Below are 13,829 nucleotides of genomic sequence, written 5' to 3' on the forward strand. Positions count from 1 at the left end.
TAATGTAGTATTTTGCATTTTCTGCCTTGAAATGTTGTCATGTTGCAGTGTATTTTTAAACAGGTGTATTTTAGTTTAGTAGTAGATGAAGTGGCCTCTATATACATGCTTAATAGAATGGTTTATTAGGTTGATAAATTGTTTTGGGACAGACGTATCTATATACATATAAAATTATAGTTGTTGTTGTTACTGAATGTCATAGGTGTATGCAGTACCTTACAAAAAAGTTAGTAGTTATCACTACTATTGTTATAACTTTATTATTACTGTAGTTTAAATATAGTGAATATTGATTTATTTTTAGTTAGCGTTTAGAAAAATTTAACCAGTGTTTGAACAAAGACTGAAAGTTTTACGATAATTTGGAAAGATTCTTTCTATTGTTGCCTAGAACTAGCTTTGTTACTGCCAGCTATAAGGGTACAGTCAGTAACTTTTCCCTCTCTCTTATTTCACATTGCAGCTATCACATGGTACAAAGATAGTCATCCACTTGCTGGCGCTGCAAGTGTCACGTTCTTAAACAGGGGGCAAATCGTTCAGCTTGACAGTGCCCAGATCTCTGACACTGGCATTTATAAATGTGTGGCTGTCAATACAGCAGGAACAGCTGAGCTCTTTTACAACCTGCAGGTTCATGGTAAGTGTTGCATATCATAAAAACAGCTTGAGGAAAATAATCTATGTGCATTTTGCCTGCTCTTTTCCAGTTTTATTATACATACTTAATACAATCCTTCCTATCACTAATCATTTTCTGAGGGGAGTTGTGGAGAATACCAAGGCCACATTTCTCTCTTTAGAGCATTGACATGGGAAAACTCGATTGAAGATGTTTGTCAATTCTGATAGGAGAGAGCAGTTTAGCCAGATCTGTCAGAGAAACTTAAATGTTGCTGCTGCAGCAGTTTGAAAAGGTATGGGGTATTGTTCATTGTTGATCATTTTGAACTCTACAACAGGTAAATATACTATAGAAAGAAAACAGAAGCTGATTCATAGTTCAGAGGCTCTAGAGGAAATTGTATTTGGTTGTATAAAATTAAAATGAAATTGTGAGTCTTTAGTTTATAGTCACTAAAAACCTGATCAAAACCCCTCAGTCCCTAAGACAAATTTGCCTTCAGAATTTGCTCACACACAACATATTTCAGTGGGAGCCTTCCACTCTAATCTGCAGCCAGAATTTGGCACAGTGGTATCAGGGTTGTATTCTTCCACTGAGATGCACAAACAGCATGTAATTCCTTTTAATGTTAATTAACCAATAATGACCTTGGGCAGTGCCTTTCCTTGGGATTAATGACTATCTGACAGAATTTGATGGCCCAAAACACAGCCAAAAGCAATTAACCCCACCCAGTCATTAATCCCCAGGAAATGTTTGGTGCCAAGGTCATTATTTCTGTTCAAAGCTAAAAATTAAAAAATAACTCTTAAACACATGGGCTTCTTTTTATGGAGACTGGAGTTTCAGTTCAGTAATACCCTTTGGGTTAGCCAGATAGATTAGACTCACAGGATTTGTTTACCATTCCAGATCAAAACATGTCACCCAGTACTGCAATCAGTTGCAATCAAAGAAAGATTAAACCGTTCCTAATGCACGTAGCCAGTTCAGTGTGTACCTAATGGGTCTGGGAAGAGAATCCGTTCTGACCTATCCAGTGATCAGTTTACACTGTGAAGCATGAGATCATAATACTATTCTTTAACCCTACATAAGTACGGTCATCATGTGTAAATTATTTATTTATATTTCATTCAGTTTAAAGTAGAAGTTATGAACAATGAGGAGATAATGGACTCTAAAGGATTCATGGCAGAACACAGGAGAAGTTATATTGAGTTTAATGAGCATATATTTCTCTTATCTTGATTCTTATACCATGCTCATCACTGTAGTGTATGACCATATTTCTCATCCCATTAATATCTCATTTTATTCAAATTCTGCTGTAAAAACAGTATTTTGGTTACAGTAGCTACAGCATAAATTGGCATTGTGTTCTCATTGTTTAGAAAACAATACTCCAATCTTAACATTGAAGGGAGTTATAGAACTATTTGTAGGTGCCAAATCTTCTGAATTCAGATAAAGTATATTCATATGATTTCATTGTCTGAAGGTGTTTTTAGTTGTTTCTCACCATTATAAAACATTTGCAATTATCGAAGAACAATGGATACTTGTTATGGCAAATTGTATGGCAAACTGCTTATCTTCCAGCATTTCTGGTTCTACTAGAGCTTATTTATCAGGGAGAATGAATAGTCTGCATCATGGTTTACCAGAAATTGTTCACTCATTAAAACAACTGAGCAACTAGTTTTCCATGAATAATTTATCTGATTAACATATGCTCTTTTTCTATACATAGAACATCTGTGAGTAGATCATGACATTCTTTTCTTTCTATGTTAATCATGAAAGGTTCACTGCAAGTTTTAAATTGTTGTTACAGATACTGAATATTTAAGCTATGTTGCTTGGTTGTAATTGGTGAGATAAGTCACACAATACTGTTTTAATTTCCTGACTAGATAAGTCAAACTTTTCCCATATGCACATCTAAATTTTGTTTTCTGCAAATACTCATCCATTTGACTTTGAATTGCACTGATACAAATATTTGTAGAATATAAAATTCCAGTCACTTGAATGTTCATGGGAAGCAAACATAAAAGGAAAGGAACACAAGGGTGGCCAAAGCAATTCATTTAAAAATTCAAGCAAGTGTCCCTTTAAATGCAGCCCTGCAAAATTCTACTCAGCCACTCACCTAAAGCAAGTAATTTATGACGAGTAGTTAAGGTGTTTTTCATTATCATGTAAAAAGTGGGCAGGTAGATTTTGTAGGAGCCTGGACCTGTACATTTTCATGTCAATTTCACAAGGTTGATTTACTATATTCCATATGTATTTGCTTCATTAGATTTAGATTTACATTTTTGCTTTAATACTCACTGGTAAGATCTTTCACAAGGTCTAAATGCAGTATTGTAAAAATTTGAGAGAACATTTTCAGATTTTATGTTATGATTTCTGGTTTTCATGGCTGCCCTCTGGGCAACGGGCCCAATACTGCTCACCATACTCACACAAGTGGTTCCAATGAAGATATCTGACTACTTATGTAAGTAAAGAGAGTAGGATTTGGCACAGTGTGGACAAATGACAAACGATGGACTGCCTTGCAGTTTCAGGAAGAAAAACTCTTTCCAAAAGTAAGTGGCACATTTAATTTTGTTCTGATTTATATTTCTCCATACCTATCTTAAGTTTGTTCTGTTTTTCAGTGCCCCCATCAATTTCTGGCAAGAATGAGATGGTGGCAGTGGTGGTTAATAATCTAGTGAGGCTGGAATGTGAAGCCAGAGGTATCCCTACACCCATTCTGACTTGGCTGAAAGACGGTAGCCCCGTTTCCAGCTTTTCTGATGGACTCCAGGTAATCGATGCAAACCTTAGTACTTGTAGGTTTTTTGGTATCTTGACATGAGTACTTAAAACTAGTTTATTTTAATGGAACTGGATTTTTAGAGGGTTTTCAGTGAGGCATGTGTGCCTTTCCTGTCAAGGTTACTAGTTCAAATCTAGCCTGTGTTGGTAATAACCATAGGTATGAAGATTGCTCACTGTGGCCTTTATGAAATTAATTGGTGCTCTTAGTCAAGAGTTCATACTGCTAAAATTGGCACTTCTCAGAGAGGAAAGAATGAATAAGGAAATTAAACCGTGCTGCCACTGTGAGGTGATTCATTTGAGGTCAAGACTGAGCCACATCGGTCAGGCAATTTGGGGAAGTTTGCACTGCAGCTGCCTATGAAAACCTGTCCTGTGGATAAATAGAGGCTGTCAACTAGCGCTTTTTCAGTGGTAGTAAATTCAAACAAAAATGTCCATTAAAGGAATTCAGGGAAGTGTTAACCATGGATACAATGCCATGATGCTAACTAGTAGCATTGTTGTTAATAAAAATAATGTATATAGCACCATACAGTAAAATTGCAAGTTTCAAGTATGTGCTAAGGAAGGATTCCTGTTGAGATAGCCAAGATATGACACAAAATAATAGTTGGGGAGTTGGAGAAAAGAAGATGGAAAGGATGATTCCTGGAAGAAGTGGATTTTAAGGAGAGATTTGAAAGAGGGGAGAGAGGGAATGTGTTAGAAAATGGAGATTGTTCCAGGCATAGAGGGAGGCAAAATAGATGTGAAGCTGAGAGTGAGAGGCTGACGTCCAGATTCTGAAAAGACTTACGAATACACATAGCCCAGTTGGGGCCTGCACAAAATTAAGCATGTGCTTCAGTCTTTGCAGGATCTGAGTTGGGAGAAACACAAGGGAAAGAGAGAAGAGATGTAATAGGAGCATTTTTTTGCTTCAAAATGAAAGATAATGGTTCTAAGATAATGAAAGATAATGGTTCTAACTCTGTTATACTGCAGTATATTACTAGAGAGACTAAAAGAGTATAATGAAAGTGTCCTTTCAACCTTTCTTTTACAGGTTCTCTCTGGGGGTCGTGTCTTGGCACTGACTAGCGCTCAGATCAGTGACACAGGAAAGTATATCTGTGTTGCAGTGAATGCTGCTGGGGAGAAACAAAGGGATATTGATCTCAGAGTTTATGGTGAGCATTCTGACAGCTTCCTATAGTATGAACATTGAAATTGATGCCCAGACTTGTTTTTATCCATAACAAGGGCTCAACTCTTAGAGCTACTTTAAGGAAGGCTGGGCCTAATTGAACATAAACTAGGAAAGAGACCAGGTAGCGAGAAGGAATATGTTCCTCTGTGTATCTACAAGACAAGTATAGCAGAGGCAGGGCAGTGTTAGCTTCCTCCACACTTCCCAGCCAATGTTTCTCAGGCTTGAGCTGGTGGGACCTTCTCACAACCCATTACTGGATGTACTTGTCCTCTCTGAGGTTACAGCAAAGGAGAGCGATTTCACCAGCTGTGACAGAGGGTTCTGTGCACTGTAGAGATGCATGCTTAAAAAGAGCATTGAAATAAAGGCTGGTCTGGGTTGAACTCAGCTGCATGGCAATCTTGAGAAGCCTTGAAGGCTGTCACCTAAAATTAATATTATTGTTAATACTTAACTCCAGTAGGTAGACTAATTAAGAAATGAGAGGGAGAGAAGAATTTGGAATGCTACGGAGGCCGAGATGGTTAGAAACTTGGTACATACTTGACCAAATTAAGAGTTTGAACAAGTTTGTTAACATATCCTGTAAGATAATTAGATTCATTTTAATCCTTTGTTCCTTCAGAAACAGATTCTCTATTTTTTTTTAGTCCCTGTTTCTCAGTTTTGTAATGCAGTTTCCTTTTGAACATAGTTCAAGTCATGTAGCTGAAAGGAGAAGTAATTGGTGAAAAATATTCGGAAATAAATTAGCTTTCTGCAGTAACAGGTCAGCCTTCAATGTTCAGTTCCACAAACTATCATGAAGAATCCAGGCCTTCTGTAAATTCTACAAAGAAAGTAAGATAAACAGATTCTTTTACAGTTATTATGTTTCTTATCCACAAAGACCAGACTTTTCCCCTAAATTATTTTCAAGCTGTGATATCAGCTGTTCTGTTTAGTATTTCCTGTGTTAAGAAAAACAATGCTATATTATGGGGTTTTTTCTCATGATATCTTGAGACCTGTATTGCTCGGGTATTGAGTGCTACCTTGGGGCAGTTTTAATCTCATATGCACTAATTATGAAAAAGTCTCTTTGTTTTGAATAAGGTTTATGGTATTTCTCCTACGGTGGATGAGGTAATACCTTTTATTTGACCAACTTATGCTGGTGAAAGAGACAAGCTTTCGAGCTACACAGTGCTCTTCTTTGGGTCATTTTAGATATTTCTCACAGACAGTGTTTCCTTTTTCTCCCCCCACCATATTTTGTTTAATATTACACATCGTTTATGGAATGTTAAAGTTGCACAGTTAAAAATAAAAGGAAATGTAAAAGTTAAAGTTCTTGCAGCACCCTTTTATGTCACATTACAGATGTGTGGTATAGAGCAGAAATAAAAACCCCATTAGACATGTGCAATGTAGCCAAGCAAATGTTGTTAGAACCTCAACTTTTTTCAGTTCTTGATTTATTATATTTTTGACGTCAACTTAATGTTGTATTAATAAAGTTTTTATATTTAATTTGCCTCCTTTTAAAAAAATAGCAGCAAAGGAAAGAAGGTTGAAACAGCACACTAAGTTGCTTTTTACGGATTGAAGAGTACTGATGCAACTAGGCTGTCTTAACTTTTTATGTCATTTCAAGATTTTATCAAGAATTTTACTCTCTAATGCACAGCTGATACTTTCAAAGCTGCTTAGGGTTTTTGGAAGCCCAGTTCTGTCCAATCCCCCTCAAGTAGGTCTGAAAATCTCAGCCTACCATAGATAAGCACACACTTATGAAATTCAGACTTAACCAAGTGTGCACTCACAGTAGCCAGTTTTCAATCATAATTTTGGGCCTTCTCCTCCAAATCCTTACTCAGAAGAGTATCTCACATGAATAAGATCTATTCCTGTAAGTAAGGATATGCAGGATTTGTCCCCCCATTAAAATCTAAATCTCTTTTCAGACTTGGTCCTGAATGTATTCCTCAGTGAGTATTAAGTGTCAAGTGCTAAGGCAGTTGCTTTTGAGTTACCTATGTGTGCGGGAAACTTTTTTTCCATTTTTAAAATGAGGAAAAGTGTAGTTATATATGTGTGAAAATGGGGGAGGGGAGGGAGTTGTCACAGAAACTGTTACACGCATTTAATTATAGTGTTTGTTCTCAGCACATATAATAACTAGCTAGCAAATAGCATACATAACACATAGAGGATAACCGTAGAATGGTAGATTATGAACTAATGATGATTAAATCATTAATTATCGTTCATTTGGCTGGAACCATAAACATTCAGCCTGCTCTGGGCAAAATTCTCCTCTCACTTCCAAAAGATCAGAAAGTGTAGCACATGAGTAAAATGATATTGGGCCATAGAGTTCCTCAACAACTTTCTATTGCCAATTTCCATTAATGGTTCTTTAAGGAACCTAACGTGAGATAGTTTCAATATTAGCCATCATGGCACTGCAAGAAGGAGGTTAAGTCTGTCCTTTCTTTCCTCATCTCATTGCTCCTTATCGTAGCCCTTTGAGCCACATTTGTTCCATGGTTCTAAATGGTTTTCATTTGCTAAATTATATTACAACTATTTGCGTACTTGCCTTAGGCTTTGTCTACACTAGCACTTTTGTTGGCAAAACTTTTGCCAGTCAGAGGAGTGAAAAAAACACACTCCTGACCGACATAAGTTTCACCGACAAAAGTGCTGGTGTGGACAGTGCTATGTCGGTGGGAGAGTGCCTCCCGCTGACATAGCTACCACTGCTCACTGGGGGTGGTTTAATTATGCCGGCAAGAGAGCTCTCTCCCATCGGCATAGAGCGGCTACATAGAAGACATTATAACAGCACAGCTGCAGTGGTACAGCTGTGCCACTGTAAGGTCCGTAGTGTAGACATAGCCTTACTCTGTGTCTTCACCATCTCCCTGCAAGTAGAATTTCACCATTTCTCTCCACTAGGAATTTCACTAACATATCTCTGGTGGTGAGAACTCTTTGTACACAATTGGGACAGTATGTCTGATACATGATCATAGACCAGCTGTTTCATTCCACGCACAATGTGTCAAACTGGCTGATAGCTGCCGTCTTATTTTTATTAGGTGGGTGTACTAACTCCTCAGTGTGTCTTGTGAGAGTCTGTGTTGGCCAGGGGATTTATTCTTTGTTTTATGTGTTGTTTTAGTTCCACCAAACATTATGGGAGAAGAACAGAATGTCTCTGTGCTCATCAGCCAAGCAGTGGAGCTGCGCTGCCAGAGCAATGCCATTCCCCCACCCAGGCTGACTTGGCTCAAAGATGGCCGACCTTTGTTAAAGAAACCAGGCCTCAGCATCTCTGAAGATGGAAGTGTATTGAAGGTAAAGTTCACTTGTGAGACTCCTGTAGTGCTTACTTTCTCGGCCGCTTATCAATCATGAAGACACTATTCTTTTTCCAGGCTATCAGCAACTCGAGAGGAGATCTTTACAGTATAAGTCCCATTGATACCCATATGAATAATGGATGAGTGCTATGGGGAACACATATTCCTGAGTTTTTAGGATAGTGTATCATCCCTGCTAAATTTATGTTTAAAGTTTTAGATTGACTGGTGTAAAAATAAACAACTTCACCCTAATAACATTTAATACATAATACTCTATACACAAAATAAAAACCTACTCATAATGATAGTCAAAAGGTTTAATTTTATTTCTAGATTGAAGAAGCTCAGGTTCAAGACACTGGACGTTACACTTGTGAAGCCACAAATGTTGCTGGGAAAACAGAAAAGAACTATAATGTCAATGTTTGGGGTAAGTCTATAATACTATATCAAGCCTGGGGACAAAACTCTGGTAAAGCTGTGAAGCATAATGCTGGAGCACACTGTGTATTTCATATGTAGTTCATTTCTGAGGTTGATCCTATGCTGCCTATAAAATAAGCCATGCTTAGTGTTTCACAAGGAGCTTAGAAATTGACATGGGACTACCCAAATGTTACCTTCAGGCAGACCTAAAATGTATACCTATGCATTATGATACATGGAGTAAAGAAAGCAAAAGAACAATTTTGCCCACATAAAAATATTAGGCCATATTTTCAGTACGACTTCAATTTGGCTTCTAAATTAATGTAATCAAAATTTTAGACACCTCATAATCTCAGATTTGCACGCACAAACAATATTTACATATCCGCTTTGGGTAGTTAGATATATAACTAACCAATTTGTTTACACCAATGTCTTTTGGATTAAACCCACATAATTTCCGAGTTTTTGGGGTGTGCAATTTTGGAGGCTGAGAATCCAAATTACTCTCTCATAGTTATATTTACTCTGCACAGTTTAACAGTTGTAAATAATAACAATAGCTGTAGTAAAAAAAGGTTAATGCTAATAGACAGATATGAATCAGAAATCACACATGATGCAGATATGTGAGGAGGTGCTATTTTAGCATAGTCATTTTCTGACCATAAATGTATCTTCAAAAATAATAATCAGTTTATTCTGTCATCAGTCATAAACAATTAGCTGACTGAAATTTTCTGATATCAGTCAATATGTGATTAGTATGACTGATTACTACTTTTTAGTATAGAAAACAACATTCTTTTATATAAAACAATGTCATTTTCTGTACTAAAAAGTAGTAATATAAAACAATGTTTTATATACTAAATATATGTTTTATATTTATAAAAAGTAGTATATAAAGCAATGTCAAGTTTGGTTGATGGTGCCCTACCAAGTAAGTGAGACCTGAATGGAATCCTAAACCATGTGACTTTAATGGGATAAATAACTTGGCTTAGAGCCAATTAGACTGCTGATTTTGTTTTATTATAAAGGTATGAAAACTGTCCTGTTTAGGTAAAATTCACCTCAGTGCAGGGATCGAGAACAAGGCCCAGGAACCACTTAAGTTCAAATAAGTCCTCAAAATAGAGTGTAAGTGGGACTTAGAAGGGCATATATGCCTTGTGCTGGCTGAATTTCACCCATTATGAACAACAAAAAAATAACCTTAACAAAACTAAATAATTCCCTTATCCTAGTGATATATGTATTCAGTGCGCATATTTTGAGCCTAATTTTTGGCTTCCTATTAGTGACCAGCAAAGTTAGGTGCAATTACTTGTTCCCTCTTAAATGAAGTCATCAAAACAGAGGCCAGGTTTTTTCAATCTGGCTCTGGATATGTATAATGCATGATACTCTAGTAAAATATTATATTTTCCTGAACCTTCAAAAATCAGAATTTATTTGAAAAACAGGTGATATAAAATCTTAATTTAGACTGGCATTTATATGGTGGTTGGGGGCTGTGTTACAATGTGGACGATGCCTATGATGTACCTAGTCTGTGAATAGATAGAAAATTTCTGTCTCCACACACTTTTCACCAGCAACACATCCACTCTCTGCATCTCCCACCTTATGTCCATCCCCAGTTTCACAGCAGACTCTCACTGTTGCAAAAGATTCTTCTGTGGCTTCAGCGGAGGGAGCTGGATTTGCTCCTTTTGTGCACAGAGAGCATTTTAATACCATTTTGAAGGAAGAGATAATTTTGTGTTAGTTAGCAGCATTGACTGGAAAAACTTAATGGAAACCAAAAGTTGCCTGTAAAAGCCATCTGTGGTTAACTGTTTAGAATGAAATCCTTTGTTTACACACTAGGAGCAGAAATGATACTTGCCATATTTTTGAGTGGTAAATACAGGAAATGTGTCCATCTGACTATGTTCTGAGTTCTAGTCAGATCCCCAGAGCTAACTCGAATTGCAGAAACTGTCAGAACACAGCCTATGTACTAAAGATAATATTTGGCTCTTTGGAGACTGTCATAAGCTTAATGGTTTGAAGCAGAACAAATGAAACCAAAGCTTGAAACCAGTATAATACAGTATAAAGCTTTACAGTCGCCAGTGTTGAAATTCATGCATCTGTTTCTGCTCTATAAAAAATTAAGAGAATCAGAGGGCTAAAGTGTCAGACCGAAATGCTTTCCTATTTTCATGTGGCAGAAATGTGTTGGATAAGCCATTCACTAGTGAGATTCCCTTCTCCCACTTCAGCCTGAGATATCCACTGCTTCTCCTGGTCAATTTTCAAGGATTTACTATTGTATGTTAAGGAAAGTTGCCTCCCCAGCTCCAAGCAGGCCATTATCTCTTCTTTGGGACCTGACCCAAAGTATTAAAAACTGTTGAAGATCAGAGTGAAAATGGATTGGCCCTTCTTTTCTGTGCTTCCTTTCCTGTTGCATAATAACTGAACAGAGGGGACACTCAATATTAGACCCAGCAAAAGGAAATATTTCTTTGTGAAGCATGCAGACAATCAAAGATTTTGTGGCCACAGGAAGTAAACAAGATTGTGGCTGTAGTTGAATTTTAAAAGGGGCTGAGTAGCTTGCAGACTTACAGTATCTAAAGGTACATAAGCTAAGATAATGAGTTGGGCAATCATTCAGGGTCAGTTTCTGCCTGGCAGGTCTGTAGTGTAGGTAAAGGCATAGGAGCCTCCTCTTATGGTGCAACCTGCATAAAAGCCAGTCAGAATTGCAGCGTATGTGCTCAGCAGAGGACAGGAATTGCTCTGATTCTCCTGGAGGAGGGAGCCAGTCACGCAGAGAGAGTATGCTGTACCTCACAGAGGGGTATTCCTCCAGGGCAGTGGATGCAGTACCTGTGTCCTGCTCAGTGCACAATGGGATTCCATTTGCTTTTACCAGGTCTGATATTGGCCCAGTGTTAGCAGGTCTCATTCTGATTCAAACTGAGTGCATTTTTTGGTATTTGTTTTCAGTGCCACCGAGTATTTATGGTTCAGATGAACTCTCCCAGTTGGCAGTAATTGAAGGAAGTCTTATCAGTTTGGTATGTGAATCCAGTGGTATTCCACCACCAAGCCTTACCTGGAAAAAGAACAGTGAGTTACCATTGTCAATAATTACAAACTGTTAATTTTCTTCTTACAGTTTTCGCCATTTTCCCCCTCAGACACTTTGGGAGGAATTTTCATAGGACCCTAAGGAAATTAAGGTGCTTAAATGCCATTGAAATTCAGTGGGATTTCCTTAGGCTCCTTTTATATTCTCAGCCTCAGCGTGATGACAATAGTATCTAGCTACAATCATTGCCATTTGTGATTTAACAAACTTTCTTTTACCCAGATCAATATTTACAGGGAACTGTAAATCCTTGTGGCTTCAGGGTATAAACTGATCACCAGCATATGTCCTCCTTATGATTTAGTATTGCACAGTTAGGTGCATTTTGAATTTTTCCTGACTACGCTTAAGCATTGACCAATTGGAGACAGGATATCAGACAAGATAGAACCATTGAACTGTTCCAATATGGTAATTCCTATGTTCTTAATCAGTCCCAGTGTTTAAGTCTGGACATGCCTTTCCAGCGTGTCTTATCTATTTATCTGTATATTTATGTTCTTTTTAGGGCACTGTTCTTGTGGTATCTGAATGACTGAACCTAACTGAATTTTGTAGGAGTTGTAGGAAAAGAAATGTTTGTTATAAAACACTACATTTACTTAATAGAATTTTCAGACAAGATTCAATTGTGGCAAATCCTTATTATGCTGCATTATCATTTAGTCATTCTGTCATCTTATAGAAGCTAAAAAGGCAAATACAAGGTGTCTTATTACTGTATAGTAAGGACTAAATTTTCACACTCTGGTACCTAAAATTAAATTAAAATATTTCAGCATTCAGAAAAACATTTGAAAGTGGCAGCTTCATCTTCAAAGGTTCTGAGCACCCACAGCTCATACTTCTCAGCCCCTTCAAAAATCTCCTCCATAAACAAATGTATGTATCTAAGAGAGCAGTATGACTGCTCAGAGCTCCAGTATGAACCTGCAGAAAAACCTGAGAGTCTCTGGATTAAGTTTAGAAGTGTGAGCAACAAGGGTGATGTCGTGGTGGGAGTCTGCTATAGACCACTAGACCAGGGGGATGAGGTGGACGAGGCTTTCTTCCGGCAACTAACGGAAGTTACTAGATTGCAGGCCCTAGTTTTCATGGGAGATTTCAATCACCCTGATATCTGCTGGGAGAGCAATACAGCAGTGCACAGACAATCCAAGAAGTTTTTGGAAAGTGTAGGGGACAATTTCCTATGAACTAACTAGGAGCAGAGCTCTTCTTGACCTGCTGCTCACAAACCTGGAAGAATTAGTAGGGGAAGCAAAAGTGGACGGGAACCTGGGAGGCAGTGACCATGAGATCGTCGAGTTCAGGATCCTGACAGAAGGAAGAAAGGAGAACCAGCAGAATACGGACCCTGGACTTCAGAAAAACAGACTTTGACTCTCTCAAGGAACTGATGGGCAGGATTTCCTGAGAGAATAACATGAGGGGGAAAGGAGTCCAAGAGAGCTGGCTGTATTTTAAAGAATCCTTACTGAGGTTGCAGGAACAAACCATCCTGATGTGTAGAAAGAATAGTAAATATGGCAGGTGACCAGCTTGGCTTAACAGTGAAATCCTTGCTGATCTTAAACACAAAAAAGAAGCTTACAAGAAGTGGAAGATTGGACAAATGAGCAGGGAAAAGTATAAAAATATTGCTCAGGCACGCAGGAGTGAAATCAGGAAGGCCAAATCAGGAGTTGCGGCTAGCAAGAGATGTTAAGAGTAACAAGAAGCATTTCTTCTGGTACGTTAGCAACAAGAAGAAAGTCAAGGAAAGGGTGGGCCCCTTCCTGAATGAGGGAGGCAACCTAGTGACAGAGGAAGTGGAAAAAGCTAATGTACTCAATTTTTTTTTTGCCACTGTCTTCATGAACAAGGTCAGCTCCCAGACTACTGCACTGGGCAGCACAGCATGGGGAGGAGGTGACCAGCCCTCTGTGGAGAAAGAAGTGGTTCAGGACTATTTAGAAAAGCTGGACGAGCACAAGTCCATGGGGCCGGATACGCTGCATCCAAGGGTGCTAAAGGAGTTGGCGGATGTGATTGCAGAGCCATTGGCCATTATCTTTGAAAACTCATGGCGATCGGGGGAGGTCCCGGATGACTGGAAAAAGGCTAAGGTAGTGCCCATCTTTAAAAAAGGGAAGGAGGAGGATCCTGGGAACTACAGGCCAGTCAGCCTCACCTCAGTCCCTGGAAAAATCATGGAGCAGGTCATCAAGAAATCAATTCTGAAGCCCTTAG

The 13,829-nt window shown here is 38.3% G+C and overlaps 1 protein-coding gene across 3 annotated transcripts in view; it reads left to right on the plus strand.

Moving 5' to 3' along the window:
* The window catches only part of HMCN1 (hemicentin 1), a 323,571-nt gene that overhangs the window by 197,655 nt on the left and 112,087 nt on the right, over nt 1-13,829 (plus strand). For all 3 annotated transcript variants that reach the window (XM_048860591.2, XM_048860590.2, XM_075131536.1), the window contains 6 exons: nt 467-643; nt 3,304-3,455; nt 4,518-4,641; nt 7,834-8,009; nt 8,351-8,447; nt 11,453-11,575. In XM_048860591.2, the coding sequence (XP_048716548.2) occupies nt 467-643; nt 3,304-3,455; nt 4,518-4,641; nt 7,834-8,009; nt 8,351-8,447; nt 11,453-11,575 (849 nt within the window). The remainder of the gene's footprint in view (nt 1-466; nt 644-3,303; nt 3,456-4,517; nt 4,642-7,833; nt 8,010-8,350; nt 8,448-11,452; nt 11,576-13,829) is intronic.

The sequence above is a fragment of the Caretta caretta genome, chromosome 8, assembly GCF_965140235.1.
Source record: "Caretta caretta isolate rCarCar2 chromosome 8, rCarCar1.hap1, whole genome shotgun sequence".
Classification (NCBI taxonomy): domain Eukaryota; kingdom Metazoa; phylum Chordata; order Testudines; family Cheloniidae; genus Caretta; species Caretta caretta.